Source organism: Theobroma cacao, chromosome 5 (genome assembly GCF_000208745.1).
Source record: "Theobroma cacao cultivar B97-61/B2 chromosome 5, Criollo_cocoa_genome_V2, whole genome shotgun sequence".
Taxonomy (NCBI): domain Eukaryota; kingdom Viridiplantae; phylum Streptophyta; class Magnoliopsida; order Malvales; family Malvaceae; genus Theobroma; species Theobroma cacao.
Window position 1 is genome coordinate 4,139,931 of NC_030854.1, and position 21,410 is coordinate 4,161,340.

Below are 21,410 nucleotides of genomic sequence, written 5' to 3' on the forward strand. Positions count from 1 at the left end.
AATGGCCTCATTATTTGGAGGAACAGTGACCCTCACTTCATAAAGCTCTTCATAAAAGCAAGGTATCAGGAGGTTGGTTTAGGATGCAATGTTAATGAATAATGCTTGAAATGTTTAGGGGGATTATCATCTTCGGGTCAAGTTTACACACTAATGAATGGGGTTAAAGGAGATAAAAGGGGGGATCATCTCTTAATTCTTTCCCTCGGGATGCATGTGCCATGCTTCTTGGATAATTTCTTCAAGACACGCCAACTCTTTAACGTTATGCAGAAAAGCGGACGCATATCCAAAGAGGAACAAACCCTTTCTGAAGTTCTTTACAAAAGCACCTAAAGCTTTTGAACTGATTGTATTGTCTCCTCCTTAACAAGAATTCGGAAACAATATGGACAAGTTGATTACACTTTTTTGGTAAGCCTAATGGAAAATAGAGAGAAATAGATGACAAGAATCATGGGCTTTATGGAGTTCTAAACATGCCTCTTCTCCTAGAAATAAGCACCTTTAATGGAACCATACCCTTAAGGACATTTGTCTCACTTGGACCATCACTCACCATGGCTTCTCCCCTCCTTAAATTCTCCTTCACCTGCCCCTCTTTCTCCCCATTCACTACTCTTTTACACCTCTCTCTTTCTCTATCATATACACACTTTGTGCTTCACTGTTGGGGCAGTGGGGAAAAAAGAAGAAAAGAATATGAGAGTTTCAAGTTCGTTCTTGGCTTCCTTGGTTCTTGTTCTGGTTTTCTCAGCGGCTAATGGAGACCCTCTCGTTCCTGCACTCATCAGCTTTGGGGACTCTGTTGTTGATGTTGGGAACAACAACAATCTCAATACACTTATCAAGGCAAACTTCCCACCGTATGGAAGAGATTTCGTTACTCACAGGCCAACTGGGAGATTCTGTAACGGAAAGCTGGCCACAGACTTCACTGGTAATGTTTCTTGAGAACCAACTTTTCTTTCATGAAGCTCTATCTCCCTCTTCTCTCATGGTGTTTTCTTCCCTGCATGCACAGCTGAGTACCTCGGATTTACTTCATACCCTCCAGCTTACCTCAGTCAAGATGCCAGAGGAAATGATCTCCTGACTGGAGCCAGCTTTGCTTCAGCTGCTTCTGGTTTATATGATAGAACTGCAAACTTATGTGTAAACAACTAAGATCCAAACGACTGCCTCTCTCTCTTTCTGAAGTCTGAGCTCCTGACTCTGAGGCCTGAACATTATCTAACAGATGAATTGTTTTGTTGATTTTTGTAGCGAGCCATTCCATTGACCCGGCAGGTGAATTACTACAAGGAGTACCAGACGAAAGTGGTGAACACGGTGGGAAAAGCTAAAGCAAATGATATATTTGCGGGCGCCATACATCTTTTGAGTGCAGGAAGCAGTGATTACATTCAGAACTACTACATCAATCCTATGCTGAACAGAGTCTATACACCAGATCAATTCTCCGACATTCTCATAAGATCCTACTCTACCTTCATTCAGGTTTCTTTTAGCATTCATTATTATGTTTAATCTCTGAAAATAATTATGCGACACATGCAACTTTAACATGCTATACCTTTTGCAATGCCTGGACCATTAACATGGGAAATGCATGCCTGTTTTGAATCATGTTTGTATCCCTCACCTGAATCCAACTTTCAAACACCATGTTACAACAAATTACACTGTTAACAGGAAAAAGGAATGAAAGCTCAAACTAGTTTTTACTGAAAAACAAAGAACGGAGGACGAGTCACTGTTTCATGTTTGTGACAGAATCTGTACGGACTTGGAGCGAGGAGGATAGGAGTGACAACCCTACCACCAACAGGTTGTTTGCCTGCAGCCATCACCCTATTTGGTGGAGGAAGTAACCAGTGTGTTACGAGGTTAAACCAAGATGCCGTTGCCTTCAACAAGAAATTGAACAACACATCCGAAAGCCTTCTGGACAAGATGCCTGGCCTCAAACTCCTGGTCTTTGACATATACCAGCCTCTCTTGGACATGGTCATGAAGCCCGCTGATAATGGTAAAGCACCTATTAAAATAAGTACCAACTATTTAAATTTCTTTGAATACGAGCTGTGCCGCAAAACTTGGATATTTAAAATGCATTTTTACGAGGTTTCATTCTTTAACCAAAGGAAATCCTTGTACTATGAGGTAACATTTCTTATATAAATTTCATGGTACAGACGGATGCTTCCATTGCTTTTCTCAAGGGTCCATTACGCTGGATTTGCCAGATGAATGAGGAGACTAATTAATATTGTTTTTCCTTGTGAAATGGGTGCTCTTTTTGCAGGTTTCTTTGAGTCAAGAAGAGCTTGCTGTGGAACGGGCACACTAGAAACCTCCCTGCTTTGCAATGACAGGTCTCTGGGGACATGCACCAATGCTACATCATATGTGTTTTGGGATGGATTCCATCCCTCCGAAGCTGCTAACCAAGTCTTGGCAGGCAATTTGCTAGCACAGGGTGTGTCCCTCATCTCTTGAAGAAGCTATTTTCTTCATGATCATATATACAATGGGGCCAAAAAGGAGAACAGAAACTACCGCCTGCTCTTGTAATCTCCTCATATGTAGTACATTAGATATTACTAGAACACGTACTTCATCTGTCAACTGTTTTAGCAGAAGAATTTTAGTAGCTTCACATGTAAAACCTCCTTATTTATGCTTGTAGCAAGGGGGCATTACTGCTTTTCTTTCAGGAAAGTTTATGCTTTTATCCTTGCCTCAATAAGATATGATTACCGTTAGTTTTGTGAATAATTAGTTAACTTGTTCTGAGTATGGCCAACAAATGGAAGTCGTTATATAATAGTAGTATAAGCATTGAAGAATTATTTTAACTCTTTTCCTCTGCCCTGAATAGCATACAACTTTGGGATTGTTATCAATTGCATATTCCAACATAATCAATTTTTGTGATTGATGAATCATTTTTAAATTTCTGCTCAAGTTATCTACTAATTTCTTCCACAAGCAGGCTCCATTTCTCATTAATTAATTCTAGCAGTTTTTTCCCTCCATTACTATAACAATTCTCTTTGTATCCTGATAGTCTCCATTATCTTTGTGTTAACCATCAATTGACAAGATGACAAGTAAAAGATGCTTGAGATCACTAGGAATATTGCTGTAAAACCTATTATATATATTACAATCTTTATAGTTGATAGAAATAAATTTAACTTTTCAGGAAGTAAAACTCAAGAGGTACTAAAAGGTTCACCTGCACCAGTTAAATGGTTTGAGGTCCCTAAGAAAGTTCAAATCCTGCATTAGAACTGATTGCATAACGAAGCTTTGCTTTCAGCGTACTTGACCGCTTATAGGTTGGAAGCTGTAACCATTCAATAGAGCAAGGAAACACAGATGTGATTAGTTCAGATCCTCAATACCCCCTTCCCCTCTTCCAAAAAAAAAAAAGGAAGAAGCTATGAGATGTTAAATCAGCTGCTTTATAAGCTTGCTGTTGTTATGGAGTCTTCTAACATAGTAGTTATTAGAGTGGAGCGCCCAACCCCAGTATATTACCTTGAGAGTGTTATAGCATGTAGAAGCTGAGGGAAGCCGCTCCACATCTGGTCCTCCAATGGTTGCCCAAAGAGGAGCATCACTTGCAACCTATACAAGATCAAGCCCTGACTTAGTTTCAGTTGTTGACAAGCTATTAAGATAGTCATCTTGCCCTTTCTCCACATACAATTCTCATTTATTCCTGCTCTTTACTATAATAGTTTTTTCTTTAAATCTTGGCATTTCTTTCTCTTTCTTCTTTCTTCATTATTTTCTTCAGATTGGGACACAACTCAATGTTAATAAATATGGCATTAAAGAGGCAAAGAACGAAAGATCTTCTCCTGAGGAAGCAATTGTGAAATCAAGTTCACTAAATTGATTAAGCGCCAAATCAGAAAATTTTTAATAAGAGATAACATTATACCTTATGAATTGTGAAAGATGGCTGCAAGAATTTGAACCCTAGTAAAGGAGCACGAGAACAACTGGTCACAAATTTTAGCAGCATACAGCGTTCTTTTGGCTCAAAATCCTTCATTACCTAAAGCAAGATCAGAACAGAAACTGTATTCATGCAGCAGTTTCCATATTAAAAGAAAAAAATTGAGGGACAAAGCCCAAACATGAGAAAAATCAGTTAAACTTCCAACATGCTAATACCTCCCAGAAAAGTTTAATTGTTCGATTTCCCTCGGAATAACCACCAGTATACCGTGTGTTATTTCTTAAATCATCAACATCAATATCATGGTCTCCACCAGAAAGTAACTGCATACAGTGATGTGGTCAGTGTTTTCTGCTATTAGTCAAACCTGGGGTTAAGTGACAGGTGAGGCATATGCAATTAATTGTAATTATATGACAGTAAAACTAGTGCACAACTATAACTCCACGAAACACATCTGGAGTGAAAATACCTGATTAAATTCACTAGCATTAAATAACTTCAACCAAGATGGAGATATAAGATCAGTTAACCCCCTATAAAATGCATTTGAAAAGGGCAGTATCTGCAATTCAACATTGACAACAAGTTAATATTACAATACATACATATCTTTCTATAAATTTTATGAAATAACTAAAGAGAGACCTGTCGGTTGAGTTTGTAATCTGCCATTGCATGAACATACTGCATCTTGTTCTCATTAGTCACACAAACATCCTTGCCACCAGGTTTAAGCTCGATAACATGCCGTTTACCAAAAGATTCTTCAGTAATTGTGAAATCTAGACAGAGCTCCTTAATATCACCATCATAGTGCTGCAGTTAAAGCATCCAAGAAAAATAAAAGGTTGGAGGATTCTCCTTCACACATATAGATTTCAAACATTAAGACCTTTACATATAGGAAAAAAAATAAAACAATGAAAGAATGTATTACAATTAAAGCAGATGACAAATGCAAATAAAAATTCTTAATCTCAAAGAATTTAGATCCTGAAGCAAGAAGGTGAAACTTCCAGTATACTAGAAGAGTGTATGATATGGGAAATAAGGAATGCAGGATCCAGAAGATGGCACATTGTGCTTGGTTTTGGTAGTGCTTCTCCCTTGCGGAATATTTAAGTATTTCTTTTTCAATTCTTTTTAATTATTATGAATAGAAAGATTGCTGAAAGCTTCTATTTGAAAACTTCAACAATTTTAGCCTGGGTATCTTACCATACCGTATAGAGAACATATAAAAATCACATTCTATTTTAATTTTATTTTTGCATAATTTCATACCACATTCTCACCCTCCTGCCTTTCCCCCTTTCTTTCAATGTCTCATTCTTATTCTTTATGTTCTCTGGTGATTAAATGCTTAGTGAGGCTTATAATACTCCTCTCTCATCTTCCTCCTCCCTATAGTTTATGGACAATGCATCTCGTTATGAGTACATAAAGAAAAAAACAAATTTTGTCTGAAAAAAAAATTAAAGAAATGCCATCTAGCTATCTAAGAAGCAAGTACAGGAGATTGATGCCTTGGTTTCTGTCCTTTTTGTTCAACCCACGACTTGCTCAAAATAGCTTAACAAATGCAGACATCATCAAATGCTTCCTTCGTCCTATCACTTGTAGGAGCCACTTGCAGGTTACCATAAAAATGTCACCCACCTTAACACCTCCCTGTTAGCAGCATCTGGCTAATTCTTGCCCAACAATGAGCTCAAAGTATGCAAGCAGTCTTATCACCCAGAAAATGCATTTCTATTAATCCTTCAAAATGCAACAGAAACACTAAATGGCTCACAAACTACACCACCTATGAAGCTATCTGTGTGTATATATATATATATATATATATATATAAATTAGCTATAGTAGGAGAGTTGTCTTCAAAAAGGAATAAAAAAACAGATAACATGCATGATTTTCAAGAGGGCTAACCTTGACATACATAAGATTCCTGTAGAGCTCTGGATCAAGTGTTGATAGTTCATCAAGAAAGCTATATCGGCCTAACAGCTTTTGCACAAAAACATGTGAAAAAGAGTAATCTAGTAATATTCCTTCATAGAGTGCTTTGCCAACAACTCTTCCAAGGAATTCAATCATCTGGATACCATTCTCTAGATATCTTGCAGCTGCATTAGGTATTAGAAGTCTGTCTGACGTTGACGTTTGGGAAAATAACCCATACCTTTAGACAGAAAGAAATAAATTAACTGAAACAAATTAATAAATGAATAAAGCTGCTTTTTCAGCATAAACATCAGTATGAACTTACTCAGGAGCAAAAGCTTCTTTAGATATATCGGTTAAAAATTCTTTAGATAATCCACCATAATCCAGACCAGCCTCTGGAAGGCCACATTCACTAACAAATGAAACATGAATCGATGACTTCAACCTTGAGCCAAGGGAATTTAATTGTCGAAAGCCATCTTCAACAATATGACCTCGACGAATTACTATCTCAACTGATCGTGAACCAGGTCCGGCCACTTCACCAGCCATTTTCCGAGAGACTTTATCCATATTGATAATCTCTCTAAACATTTGAACCCTGCCAAAGATACAAACTATGTCAAAGAAAAGACTTTGGTTTGGTCAAATAAAATTAGGCAATCCTATATCTATGTACTAGGATGTTTGGATGATCATTCAATGTATGTCAGCTGTTACATTTCATATGAAAGCAATGGTATTATGAGCGCCTATTCTGGAAAGAGTTCGTTGAAAGTATGAACTATTTACTTTCCATTATATGAAATTCTGGCGATGATGAGCTAGAAGCCCCGAACTAAGTATACATGGTATAGCAATCAAATCTTTCATGAATTATATACCTTTCTTCAAATGGAAATACATGTGGCATACTGGTGATTACAGAACCTGTACTGTGAACAACGGTAGCATCCTCTGGCCTGATATTAGCTGATAGAACTTCATGAGTTCTGGCAGCTACAGCAATTGGAGGTCGGCTCCTTCTAGCTGGTGAAAGCCACAAAACAGGGGGGCAGAACTGGTGTCTGCAATCCCTTTCATAAATTAGATGCAAGCATCTGATCGCAGACTCCATAAAGGAACCATTCTGCTGACCCACACTACACGACAGGCCATTATAGACTAGTGTATTAAGCACTGATGCAATTCTTCGTTGTTGCTCCAGTGTGAATGGAACCTAATCATGAACAAAATACTCTGATAAACAACAGACACAAACATAGAAACCAAATAAATAATTAAAATAACCAGTTTACCTGTTTCTCATAAAACTCTATGTCATCAAGAACTAATAGCAGATGTGAATAGGTGGCACAGAACAGATGAAGTAGACATGACATATCTTTTGAGATACCCTGAGGACCATGCCTCAAAGGCTCTATATCCCAAACATCAAAAGAATCATCATCAACAAGATGATCATCAACTGAATCTGCAAAATCAACGTCAGCCTGTGATTTGCCAGTGAACTTCTGCAATACATTGACCCATTTATTGACTCCATCCTTATTGGCTTGTTTTAGTTTTTTATCAATTCCCTCTTTTTTCTTCCCTGAAACTTTATTTGTACCATGATAACTATCTCCAATGGTGTGACTATTTCCACGGAACATGGAACTTTCTAGCACTCCCCAAAGGTTGCCAAGAAATCCAGGAGTGAAAGATAGCATATTAAGAACAGTCAAGGGCCCAACCATGGGATTGAATGCAGCAAATATTCTAAGCATGTAGGAATAAAAATGTGCAATATCAAGCAATTCCAAGTTCCCCAAACATTCTAAGCTGTTTGGAGGTAGGATCTTGGCCTCATCTGTATGAGCATATCTTTCAGATAAACTCAAAAGCTTTTTAAGATGCCACTGCTGACAAACAGGTCTAAATAGGTCCATGTAGGATGTTTTTAATGACCCACAGGCTGTCTCGCTCTCCTGCATAACGGCACTAACAGGCTCTACATGAGCTTCATTATTACCTTCAAGATTTTGATTCCCCTTTTCATTCCACCCAACATTATGAAGCCATTCCAATAAGTTGTCTGCAAGAATGGTTACAACATGGACATAGGATGCATATTCTAGACCTTGGTTCAACACTCCGGAATCCAGAAAGTCATTCTCACTCCCAGAAGCTAGGCATATAACATTTGAAAGAGCCCAACCAACTTGTGGAATTGCCTTCGAAGAACAGTCCATGTCAGACTGATCAATTTCTGACATCTTTCCAACAATTTTATCTCTTGAAATCTGTCATCACCTGCCATAGTTTGATCAGTCCCACATCCCTCAAATCATGTAGTTGTGTAATAAGTAAAACTGAATTGGAAATTTAAGGTTTTGACACATGATTTGAAGGATTTATGGTAAAAGATAGTAAACGTAAATTAATCTATTATACAAGTAATGGATTTATAGGAAAGTCATACACTTAGAAAATACCATGTCTTAAAGATGATAAACACATATCTATATTCTCATTTGAATACCAAATGCACCAAGTTTATGGCACTTTGGACATTTCCAGACAACTTCCTAAAGTTGCAATGGTGTGTAAATTGGTAAAACTATACCAAATATTTGCAAAATCTCAATGCAATGAAGCAAATGCAGCACAAACATCCAGTTTCCCACAAAAATTATATCATCAGTTCAGAAAGCTAAGCACTTTGTCGTTTTCATCTCGCTATATCGAGAAGCCACCACATGGCCTTTTCAAAGAACTATCACATTGACTGCCAACAACAGTAGGTTAAATAAGAATCAAATCATAGCAAATCCACAGAATAGCCAAAAGGACATGAAATGACGAATCAGCAACAAAAGAAATTAGCATCAGAGGCTCTGATAGTGTGCATTTAGATAAGCATAACAAAAGGTCACATGCAGAATTTCAAAGCAATTTTCTGGCAAAAATGTTTGCAAAAGAAAATGTAGGAAAAATAGAACATTAGGGAGATTTTAATTTAATAGGGCATTACCAGTAAACTTTGCAGACATGGTGAAAGAATAGACTTGTGCTTCAGTGCAGGTAGAAGAACAGCTGGTAGACGTTGCGTGAGCCAAGGAATTGTAAGTAAAAACAAACAGTACTGCTCAACAGCAGAATGCACATCGAACTGACCAGGACAAGTTGCATCAAAGGTTGTCAAACTAAATGGCCGAATAGCCAGACTAATTGCACTTGCAGTGATCAAGAATTTATCATCAGTCTGGACAATATTCTTTACTTCTGGAGAAAAACAAACATCCAATTTGCTTATGTATCTTCTCATAGATACATAAAGGCCACCTTTATAGCTTCCCATAAAACAAACCAAATTCTTCACTGTTGCATCTACATTCCCAATATTGTCATCACTAACAATCTTCCAACTTTTCAGATCAGTTAAGACAACAACAAGACGCAATGCCAGAGATGTCAGAACAACAAGATCTTGACTCCCTCCGTGTGACGTATCACACTGTGCAAGAACAAATGAGCAGAGTGAAATCAGCTTCTGCGCTTGATAAGTCAGTGTTCTTCTCTCTTCCATTGTACCCACAGCCAGGGAGCAAAAATTCTTCTTTGAATCTATTCCCCAAAGTAGGAATTAATTACATCAGCAGATCATTACCTTGACATGCTAAAAGGAAAAAAGAAGGCGGTCTGGAAATCTAATACACAGCAGCACATTTCACAAAATAATTGTTGCAATGGATTCAAAATGTATTAAAATTTAAAATGTTAGCATACCAGTTGAATTTATGCTTTCCAAGAGAATCTTAAAGCAAGTCTGCATACAGTTTGAGACTCTGGCAAGAATCTTTCGACGCCGAATTGATAAACATGTAATAAAGAAAATAAAAGGCCTCAAAACACTGCTGGAAATTAAATTTGCAGTCATCAACTCAGCTTGATTTTTCACAAAACTTTCCCATTCTTCTTGAAGCTTGATAGCCACTTTCATTGTAACGTTATAGCTTCTCCAGACTCTCTAAAAAATATTTTGAAAAAAAAAACTGAGAAATTTCAAAAAAGAATTATAATTTAATTAGAGAAGAACATAGTGAAACGTTAACCTGGATAAAGATTGCAGCGGAAGCAGCTCGTCTGGCATAATTGCGATTCTCTCTTTCTTGAGAAACTTTCTCGAGAAGCGCATCTCTCGATATCTCTTTCGCGCTTGCTCCTCTCAACGATACCTGAATTGAGTAACCGAATCGAAGATTACAATTTTACTAAGCAGAAAAAATTAGAAAACTCCAAGATGTAAATCGAGGATTAAGCGCTATTGGAAATGACCGATCAAGCGGGAGGGGACTGACCTGATGTTTCCGAGGTTCCTCCATGGCTGAGAGACGATCATCTAAGGGAAGCTAATGAAATCTTAATTTCTTTTCTTTCCATTTTAGCTTTCGTCAACGGGAAGAAGAATCCAATTTTATCTCGGAGGGTTCGATTATATTTTTGTATTTCATAGTCTTCCCACACGCAAGCGTTGCGAGTAAAAGCCACTCTCTCACTCTCTGTCCATTTAAAAAGGTAAATTTATTTACATTTACAGCAAAAAATAGAACTTAATTTTTTCCTATTGATCGCGACTCACTTGCATGCATCAAAATTGTGAATTTTAGTATTTAAAATTATAAATAGATATAATGAATTAAAAAATAAATTACATTATTTTTTAAAAAATTTATGATGATAATAAAATTATTTTTTGAAACGAAGAATGGATCAAATATTGTTTTAAAGGAGTTGGACTCTCAGAATCTTTGCACCAGCCATAAACAAGATAGGAATTGTCGGTAATTGGATTAATAATGGTTGGCAATTAAAGGTTGAAATGAGACGAAATGTTTTTTATTGGAAAAAGAACCAATGAGGTAATTTGCACAGCATGCTAGGGACAATTTTTCTTGGAAGGGATATGCAAAACAAGCTTGTTTGGAAAGGATCTACTAGTGGCAATTACTATGCAATATCCTTTTATAAAACCATCCTTGGGAAACAGGGGAATAGTGCATAACCATGGAAACATGTGTGGGCAAGTCTTGATTTGTTAAAAGTGGAAGTGTTTTATTGGCAAGTAGTGAAAAGAAGTTGTGATGAAACATGAGTTAGTAAGGAGATGGTGTTGAGTAGGGACTCTACAATTTACTTTTTGTGCAAAAAAATTGAAATAGTAAATCATTTGTTTTTTTATTGTTATTAAGTATGGAAAGTGTGGATGTTGTGGTGTAACAGTTAGGGAGTAACAGTTTGGGAATAGAGGCTCTTGTTGTGTGGAAATAATATGGAGGAATTTTGGTGTATGGAAAATGGCCTTCTTCGTAATTATTTTGTTAATATGCTTACACTAGAATGACATGACTTTCAATGGGATACGTTGTGATGGTAAATAAGTTTTTGATATGGTGAAGGTACACAAGCCATTGGTGGAATACTCAAAGACGTTGATGGAACAATTTTATTTACTTTTTCTAAATCTATTGGTATTGTGTTTTTTAACTCAACTAAACTCATGACTGTTGGGGAGATTTTTTTTTTTTTTTGGTATTTGTGAATTCAAAATGAAAAGGTTTTCAGTGACTATTGATGAAGAGTTATTCAATAAACACAATGAGCCAGATAAAGCATCCATAGTCTACGTCTTGGAGATTAAGCAGAAATATGATGCATATAGAGACATGCAAATGTATGGTCAAGAGATGGAAGATTCAACGTGTTCCACGAGAGGAAAACGAGCTCGTAGGCTAATTGGCAAAGAAAGAGATAAGCAGGGCAATACCGCTTTTAATGAACTTGAGTGAAACGGAGACATTTTTAATTTGAGGTAATGGTGATTGTCATATGGCCCTTACGATGCATTGACAGCATTTAGTGCTCAGCAAGACAGAGTGCAGTTACAGTTGTGGAATGTGCTTGCATATGCCACGGGATTTTGTCTTTGCATGGTGGAGTGCGACTTACTGCACCATGATTTTTTTGAGTTGTTGCATAGTTTGTTGGACAAGGTGCAGTCTATAAAGCTTCGTTTTTTCTGTGTTGTTTCATAGTGTATAGATTACAGAAAGTTTAGGCATGCATGGTTGTGGTGGGATGACTCTTGGTTGGATGAGCTAAATTATGTGTTGTGCTCATGGGTGCAACTTGCGATGCTTTGAGCTTATTTACTTAAGCAGATTCTTAATAAGGTCGGGGCTTCTTGTCCCATCTAGTTGTGATCCTGCACTACTACCCATTACAGGAATAATTTTTTGTAATTCTCTTTTAAGTAATGCAATATTTGAGATTTACTTTAAAAAAAAAGTTAATATAATTCAATAATTCAAACACTTTATTTATAAAAGTCAAATTTACATAAATTCTTGATAAATATGACATGGTACTTCAAGTCTATACATAAGTAGTAGAAGTGACATTTAACTTATGAAAATGTGAACAGCTAACCTTATCTATGCCTTTTATTTTTTGCTTTTGTGTGTTTAAACATATACGAAACGCGCGTGGAATAAACATGTAGCTAGATAGATATAGGATGATTAAACGAATATAAACAGAGTCAAAAACCAAATGGAAGTAGGAAGTTATGTTTGGCGCTTCTGAATTTTGTCTCAATCCATGTCCACCATTATCCATCCCTAAAACCACCCACTCCTCTGCCACCATTTCCCTCCCAAGCCACCGCCACCTCCACTACACCTTTCTTCTCTTGCTCTTTGAACTTCACAGGATCATGATGTCAAGTTTTAGTGTAACATTAAACTGAGTTTGAATATTTGTTCTGATGAGTGGAGACGTGAGAATTTTGCTCCTTTCTTTGCATGTGAATTGTGATGTCAAGGGGGGCAACGAAGATATGCACAAACTTAGGATGTTGATGCTTCACAGCAATGCTTTAAGATTTGGCATTCACTCAATTCTAACAAAGACTACCGATTTTCCCATTGTTGCAAAATAATTGAATGAAAGGTGTGCATGCACAAGAAGATTGAAATTATTATTAGCAGGAAGACCAAAGTAGCCATCATGTAAGAAAATAAACAGGAACAAACAAAAAGACATTAATTGCCTTCCAATGTCTTACACATGAATATTAACAATGTTGTTGAGGCATGAGGCTCGACATCTAACTACTGTTTCTAGTACTTCTTTTTTACCAATCTGAAATTCATATAAAAATCTTTGTATCTTACTTGTATCATAGTAGTAATATAAAAGATGAATATTTCTCTATTTCTTTAACCATTTTAGAATTATAAAGTCTATTAATCAAAACATATAAAATTGCTACAAATAATGACATAAATTTTTTTAATACAAATTTTTTCATATAATTAATAGTTAAAAATATATAATAAACTTATTTAATCTTACACAAATTTATGAAAAGAAATCTTAATTTTACATGATATATATAAAGAAAGATAATACGACATGATTCATTAGTTACATTTTTTTTCTGAAATTTGATTTTATTAAATAAAACCAATTACAAAAGCTACTAAATCGATAGAGGTCGAGGACACCATTCTTCTTAGTGACCAACAGCAAGAAACAGAACCCCCCCCTTAAGACGTAAACTAATTGTTTATGGGATAATGACAGCCTCCCTACACAATCACCTGCCCTACACAATTGATATCATATAGCAACCAGCTCAGTGAACAAAATCTATACATCAGAATAAGGCAAAGAAAAACCCTATACACTGATCCACAAACCCAGTTATGTATGAACAAAAAGAACATAGTTGTATCAGCAAGCCCCCACAACATCGCCATACTAGAAAGCAAGGAGACAAAACACATCAATACACAATCAAACCCAGAATTGTCATACATACTCCACATCACAGCCCTAACCCCTAGAGATACTCATACATGCATTGATAGACAAACTAGGAGAAATGATAACCATACCATAAAACTTGAAACGTTAAAAATACTTAATTAATCTCGCATCGCCCTAACAAGTCCTCAGCTCTATTAATTCCTTCTTTCGCCAACAAGTCTACTTCTTGGTTCCCTTCTCTATATATATGGTTGACTTCCCATCCCACTAACTTTTTCTTGTATGCTTTAACTTGCAGAATCCATTTCCTAAGCCTCCATGGAGCACTATTAAGCATATTAACCCATTTAATAGCATTCCATGAATCACTCTCCACAACCAAGTGCTTACTCATGGCCTAAACCAAATATGAGAATAGAGCAAAAGCCTCCTTTATAACTTTCAACTCAACAAGACTAGAATCCTCTATGCCTATAGACTTTGAAAATCTAATAAACGCATTCCCTTTTTCATCTCCCTAGAATCCATCTATCCTTGTTTCCCTGAGGTACCCATTAGTAACCTTATCCACATTGAATTTAACCTCCCCTAGCATTGGTTTTTCTCTCATAGTGATAGGTCTTGACACTTTATCATTTTTCTTCCTTTGAACCACACTTAGTTACTTGTAGATTTAAAAAATTAAGACATAGTCCAAGGCCATCTAACATTAACCCACATAGCCACCCTAAGCTTAATTAGCTCCCATATCTACCCACCATCCCATTCTTTGTATTAAAAACCACCTTATTCCTACTCAGCCAAATAGTTCAAGATATCATGAAAATTGCCATTTTTCAAACCTTTTCATCCTTTCCAACATCCTAGTCAAGTTCCAAACCACCATCAGCCTTTTAAAATTCTTAGGTATAACCCATGACATGCTCCATTCTCTGAACCAGGCACACCTCAACACCCACACATATCTACAAGTAAGGAAAGCATATTCAATGGTCTCGATCTCACCTTTACACAAAGGGCATAAAGCATCCTCAATATCCAACATACCTCATCCGGCAAGTTCACCTTTGACCACTACTTTATTGTGCATGAGTTGCCACACAAACGCCTCTATTTTATGAGGTTTTAACTCCTTCCAAACCCACTTTTACACTCTATCCTTCGAGGCCCCATTCCCACCCACCTCTTTGCAAAAAGATTTTGCCGTGTAAGTTCCATTAATAGTTTTTTTCCACACAAGTTCATCCTCAATCTCTTAACAATGAACAAAATCCCCAATCACACCTCTAAACTCCTTATATTGCTTTTCTTCCCACCCAAAAATTTGTCTCCTAAATTCTACCTTCCATTCCTACAACCAATTAACCAAACAAAAAAAAAAGCCATTCCCCAACCTCTTTTACCTTACAATTTTTATTCCTAGCTAAAGAAAACATTTTAGGAAAGGCTTCCCTAAGGCAAACACCCTTCACCCATTCAAAGAACAACGACATGGACTGCCAACAACAGTAGGCTAAACAAGAATCTAATCACAGCAAATCCACAGAATAGCCAAAAGGACATGTAATGTCGAATGAGCAACAAAAGAAATTAGCATCACAGGCTCTGATAGTGTGAATGTAGATAAGCATAACAAAAAGTCAGATGCACAATTTCAAAGCAATTTTCTGGCAAAAACATTCGCAAGAGACAATGTAGAAAAATAGAACATTAGGGAGATTTTAATATAATAGGGCATTACCAGTAAAATTTGCAAACATGGTGAAAGAATAGACTTGTGCTTCAGAGCAGGTAGAAGAACAGCTGGTAGACGTTGTGCGAGCCAAGGAATTGAGCAGCCAACCTTATCTCTACCTTGCATTTATTTTTTTTCTTTTGCGTGTATAAACAAATACCAAACGCGCGTGGAAAAAACATGTAGCTAGATAGATATAGGATGATTAAACGAATATAAACAGAGTAAAAACCAAATGGACGTAGGAAGTTATGTTTGCCGCTTCTGATTTTTGTCTCAACCCATGTCTACCGTTATCCATCCCCAAAACCACCCACTCCGCCGCCACCACTTCCCTCCCAAGCCACCTCCGCCTCCACCACACCCTTCTCTCTCTCTTCCCAAACCTAAATCCCACCACCGTCACCTCCTCCTCTCCTCCACCACTTCCCTCCCTCGTCACACTCTCTCCAAGCCTCTCATTTTCAATGACATTAATTCCCCACTCTCTTTGCTTCACCTTTCAGTTCAGCACTCTGACGCTGACCTAGCAAAAGCTGTTCATGCTTGTTCTCTCAAGTCCCAAGAAGACACCCATTTGGGTAATTCTCTAGTTTTAGCTTATCTAAAGCTGGGCCTTTTGAACCATTCTTTCAAGGTCTTTACCTTTCTCTCTTGCCCCAGTGTAGTAACTTACTCTTCTTTGATTTCGGGTTTTGCCAAATCAAGTCAAGGAAACGAAGCGATAAAACTTTTTATGAAGATGAGGAATGAAGGTATTATGCCTAATGAGTTTACTTTCGTCGCAATTTTAACTGCTTGTATTAGAGTTTTGGAATTAGAGTTGGGTTTCCAAGTTCATGGTTTGGTTATCAAAATGGGTTTTTTGGATAGGGTTTTTGTAGCCAATGCTTTAATGGGATTGTACGGGAAATTTAATGGGGCTTTGGGGTTTGTTTATAAGATGTTTGATGAAATGCCTCACAGAGATGTTGCATCATGGAATACGGTGATTTCGAGTTTGGTGAAGCAAGGGATGTATGAGAAAGCGTTTGAATTGTCTGGTGTTATGCAAGGAATTGGTTCTTTTAGAGCTGATTTTTTCACAATTTCCACTGTTTTAAGTGCTTGTGAAGGAAGTAATGCTTTAATGAAAGGCAAAGAAGTTCATGCTCATGCTATTAGAATTGGATTAGTAGGTAATTTGAGTGTGAATAATGCGCTTATTGGATTTTATAGTAAATGTGGTAGTGTAGGAGATGTGGTGGCTTTGTTTGAGAGTATGCCAGTTAGGGATGTTATTACTTGGACTGAAATGATTTCAGCCTATATGGAATTTGGGTTGGTTGATTTCGCTGTGGAGGTTTTTGACAAGATGCCAGAGAAGAATTGCGTTTCTTATAATGCTCTTATGGCGGGATTTTGCAGAAATGGTGAAGGTTTGAAAGCAGTAAAGTTGTTTATTGAAATGGTGGAGGAAGGTTTAGAGTTAACTGATTTCAGTTTGAGTAGTGTTATTAATGCTTGTGCATTGGTTATGGATGCAAAAACTAGTGAGCAAATTCATGGGTTTTGTGTCAAGTTCGGTTTCAGATCAAATGCTTGTGTTGAAGCAGCATTGTTAGATATGTGCATGAGGTGTGGAAGGATGGCAGATGCTGAGAAAATGTTCTGCATGTGGCCATCTGAACTAGATAGCTCTGTTGTTTGTACATCAATGTTATGTGGGTATGCTCGAAATGGACAACCTGATAACGCGATCTCCTTTTTCCTTAGACGTCGACTAGAAGGAACAATGGATATGGATGATGTAACTTTAACTTCTGTACTTGGCGTATGTGGAACTTTAGGATTTGAAGAGATGGGAGAACAAATCCACTGTCATGCCCTTAAAATTGGGTTTGTGTCTGATTTAGTGGTGTTAAATTCCGTTATTAGCATGTATGCCAAATGTGGGAACATGAATGGTGCAATCAAAGTTTTCAATAATATGCCCATACGTGATGTAGTTTCCTGGAATGCTTTGATTGCTGGCCATATTCTTCATAGGCAGGGTGAAGAGGCGCTGGCTGTTTGGTCTATGATGGAGGAGGCAGACATAAAGGCAGACACAATTACTTTAATTTTAGTTATTTTGGCATATCGGCATACTAACTCAGATTTAGTTGATAACTGTCGTAAGCTATTTCTCTCCATGAAAACCAATTACAACATTGAGCCCACTCCACAGCATTATGCCTCCTTTGTTAGTGTTTTGGGACGTTGGAGTCTTCTTGAAGAAGCAGAAAAAATGATTGATAAGATGACAGCCGAACCAAAGGCCTCTGCTTGGCGCGCTTTACTTGACAGTTGTAGAATCCATCTGAACACAACCATTGGGAAACGAGTGGCAAAGCACATACTTGCGATGAAGCCACGAGATCCTCCTACATACATACTCGTGTCAAATCTTTACTCTGCATCTGGGAGATGGCATTGCTCTGACACAATCAGAGAGGATATGAGAGAAAAGGGGTTTCGGAAACATCCTGCACGAAGTTGGATCATTCATCAAAACAAGGTACATTCATTCTATGCAAGGGACAAATCTCATCCTCAAACGAAGGACATCTATAGTGGGTTAGAAATACTGGTCTTAGAATGTGTAAAAGCTGGATATGTGCCAGACACCAGCTTTGTTCTTCATGAGGTTGAGGAGCATCAGAAGAAGGATTTCTTACTCTATCATAGTGCAAAACTAACAACAACCTATGGGCTTTTGATGAGCAGGCCGGGGGAACCCATACGGATTGTCAAGAACATCCTTCTGTGTGGAGACTGCCATACATTTTTGAAATTTGTTTCTGTGGTCACGAGGAGAGAGATCTTTTTGAGAGATGCTTCAGGATTTCATTGCTTTCGGAGTGGACAGTGCTCCTGTAAAAATTATTGGTGATGGATCTGTGCTACAAAGTTAATTTAGTAGGCCTCATTCAATGCATTTGTACGTACTGAATTTAGATTTTTCACGCATCTCTGGCTCTTTTAAGAAGTTTGAAGCCAGTGTTGCATAAATGTATTGTATGTATAAGTTCTTGTAGTGAAAATCATGTACAAGTTAATTAAGATACGTGAAATTAATGAATAAAAGAATTCATTGAATCCCTATATCAAAAGGAACAATATATACACCGAGTCCAAGCACTACTAACCCTTGAAAACTTAAATTGAAGCTAAAGTTGCCAGTAGTTATTCATTTGCATTTTTATATAGCTTGTAACAATCATACTTACATTTAATGTGGGATGGGTACTGTAACGGTTCCACTTAAGCACTATCAGTCTAGTAATTTTTCGAGATTAAATAATGTAATTTCAAAAACTTAAAATTCAAGCTTAAATCATGTGACCTCAAAAACTTAAAATTCAAGTTTAAATCATGTGACCTCAAAAACTAAAATTTCAAGTTACTAACAGTGATTGTCTTATATTTCTATATGGGTTTTCCTGACTCATGTTTGCACCCTGACATGATAACCCCAACATCTGCCCGTTCCCCTCATGTACAAGCATGAGCACAGACTTTTCAAAATAGTAAATTGATATTTCACAGATTTTATCCTCTTAATTCCATGATCCAAAACGTTAGTTGATGTTAGAAATCGCTATAATGAAGCTTTTACAACAGGATATTGTGAAGCCAACTGAAATGGCACTCATGTCCATAACCTTTGATTGATTTTGCATATATATTTTGGGACGAAAAAATATAAAATCAAGTCTCAAGAAAACATAAGTATTGTTTTTGTTAAAATTAAATTGATGTAAAACAGTTAAAGAGAGAATAAACAATTCCATACAACATCAACAAGACAAACAAAATAAGTAGGAATTAACCACGTACCTTGATTTGTTCATTGAACATATACAAAAAAACCTTGACCGTTACCGTTTACTCTACGGTAATACATCGGACAAAAGCTACTCCGCCAACAGCATTCACCGCGACAATTGGCTGCCTTGCTGGATTTGGGACAATGCAAATGCACGAGTACAATGCCATTGTTGCTCTACTTCGCATATTTTTGTCCCAAAATGGTAAAAGTGGGTTCAATTAAGGCGATGGTACTTACAGTCAAGCTAAGCTAGGCATTGGTTCATTGGAAAGACAGACTCTGTTCAACTGTGAATGCCGTGCCCATTCATTAAATTTCATACAACATCAAAGTCTGAAATATACTTTGGATCATGAATCAATGCTTGGCTGGTTGATTGGCGTAAATTTGCTACCGCTGTACATTCTTTTAAGAAACTGAACTAATGATCAGTATTGTCAAAAGCAATTGCATTAATTATAAAGTTTCCTTGGAAGTGGTCTATTTGAGTATTTATAGTTGCTGTATTAATTGCTACACTTACCCTTAGCCTTCAAGCTTCCCATTTTTTCATCAACATGTTTTAGTTATTAGCACATAAATTCTCCTAAGAGCCTGGGTAATGAAAGATGATCCTAAAAATTTAATTGCAAACAGACAAAATGCATTGGTGGGAAACATTATTCCTCCGATTCGCCGGTGCCTTAAAGGCTGCCGGTAATTAAGAGGTGCAATTTCCACACTTTCCCAATCGTTGCCTGCATGATGCTTCATTGTTACCTAGAAAAAGAAATTGGACAATTCGAAAGGAGCAATTGCAGTTGTTTAATCTGGTCTCCATGGTAGTTTTAATTTGTTCTTGAAGCTTGAGAGCGAGTGAAAACATGCTTGCTTATTCTCAGACGAAGATATATAGAGTCTCTTGCTATAGTTGCCAAAGAAAAAACAAAAAGAAAACAGTGTTTGGTAAGAAGAAAAGATGGCCCCGCCCGACGTTAGAGATTCTTCAAGGTTGTCTCTATTTATTTTGGCCTTGAAGCCTTGCATCAAGCAAGTATACGAGGCAAGATGCATGGTGAGATAGAGACAGACAGCCAGAGTGAGTTTTGATCTGTTGTTTTCACTCTGCCTCTCTCCTCAAATATCCATAAATATCCCTCAATGACACAATAATTAAGAGTGAATAATTTTATTTTTATTATCAGCATGAATTCTAAAAAAGAAAAGGGGTTCAATCCTTTAAACCCTTTTTTTCAGTTTCCAAGTGTATATTAGTAGTAATTCTAGTATTGTGGGATGTGTCTGATTCTTCTGATTAATCATGGGTTTCAGACAATAAGTGGATGACTCAGTGAGCAATATATAGAAAAAGAACACAATGGAAAGTATAATTCAGAGTCTAGCTAGACTCACAACTGACATTGTCATGTGATTTGCTATTAATTTCTTTTATAGCACTGTATCAAATCAGTTTAATGCCAAGAAATAGCAAGACTTACCTGGAGTGGAGGGCCATTGTTCTAATCCTATCCTATGTGTTCAAAGTTTGCTGTTATGCTTTAACAAATAATGTTCACCTAAACAACAGTAAGGGGTGTGGCATGCATGGGTCATAAATTATAAGGCTAGCTCACACATTTTTCCTATGGTCAGAGTTCATATTTAGATACACTATTTAAATTGGTGATGATGACAACAGCATACATGTGCTAAATTTCTAGTTCTTACTATTTGTATGTAGTGATATGCAACTATATGCATATGCCTGTTTGTTTGCAATCAATTTATTGTTTAATTGAGTGCTTCATTATTTTTAAAGCTTACTTAATTAGTGATAAGTTAACTAATTTATCCAATTAAAATTTAAAAGAACTTAGAATAACTTTTTTCTAAAGAAGAATAGAAACTTAGACACACCGTAAATACAAAGGTCAAAACATCATTTGATCAATTAACTTTTAGAGAGTTTATACTTTGTTCATCCAACTTTGAAGAGTTTCATTTTAATCATCATCGTTTATCAAAGTTGTTATTTTATTCCCTCAATCATTAAAAATTAACAATTATCTGACATGGGTTTTCTGCACTCAATTAAC

The 21,410-nt window shown here is 36.8% G+C and overlaps 3 protein-coding genes across 6 annotated transcripts; 2 read left to right on the plus strand and 1 right to left on the minus strand.

Moving 5' to 3' along the window:
• Positions 323–2,768, plus strand: LOC18598114 (GDSL esterase/lipase At5g03810). Its single transcript, XM_018121787.1, has 5 exons — positions 323–940; positions 1,025–1,155; positions 1,267–1,500; positions 1,777–2,032; positions 2,309–2,768. The coding sequence occupies exons 1-5, from the start codon at positions 703–705 to the stop codon at positions 2,500–2,502; spliced, it is 1,053 nt and encodes a 350-aa protein (XP_017977276.1). The 5' UTR covers positions 323–702; the 3' UTR covers positions 2,503–2,768.
• On the minus strand, positions 1,950–10,387 carry LOC18598115 (E3 ubiquitin-protein ligase UPL7). Of its 4 annotated transcripts, XM_018121785.1 has the most exons (15): positions 10,276–10,387; positions 10,030–10,152; positions 9,704–9,944; positions 8,949–9,541; positions 7,231–8,217; positions 6,817–7,151; positions 6,255–6,533; positions 5,915–6,167; positions 4,628–4,798; positions 4,452–4,544; positions 4,195–4,302; positions 3,959–4,075; positions 3,550–3,639; positions 3,245–3,355; positions 1,950–2,041 (listed from the first exon to the last, which is right to left on the minus strand). In XM_018121785.1, exons 1-14 carry the CDS (start codon positions 10,297–10,299, stop codon positions 3,272–3,274), a joined length of 3,498 nt encoding a protein of 1,165 aa, XP_017977274.1. In that variant the 5' UTR covers positions 10,300–10,387; the 3' UTR covers positions 1,950–2,041; positions 3,245–3,271. The 4 variants fall into 4 exon arrangements, 3 of the variants coding, with proteins under 3 accessions (XP_017977274.1, XP_007027552.2, XP_017977275.1); XM_007027490.2 differs by lacking the exon at positions 1,950–2,041 and having other exon boundaries at positions 3,111–3,355; XR_001928166.1 differs by lacking the exons at positions 1,950–2,041; positions 3,245–3,355; positions 3,550–3,639 and having other exon boundaries at positions 4,057–4,075; positions 5,925–6,167.
• Positions 15,489–18,577, plus strand: LOC18598118 (pentatricopeptide repeat-containing protein At5g03800). Its single transcript, XM_018122026.1, has one exon. It carries the CDS (start codon positions 15,766–15,768, stop codon positions 18,394–18,396), a length of 2,631 nt encoding a protein of 876 aa, XP_017977515.1. The 5' UTR covers positions 15,489–15,765; the 3' UTR covers positions 18,397–18,577.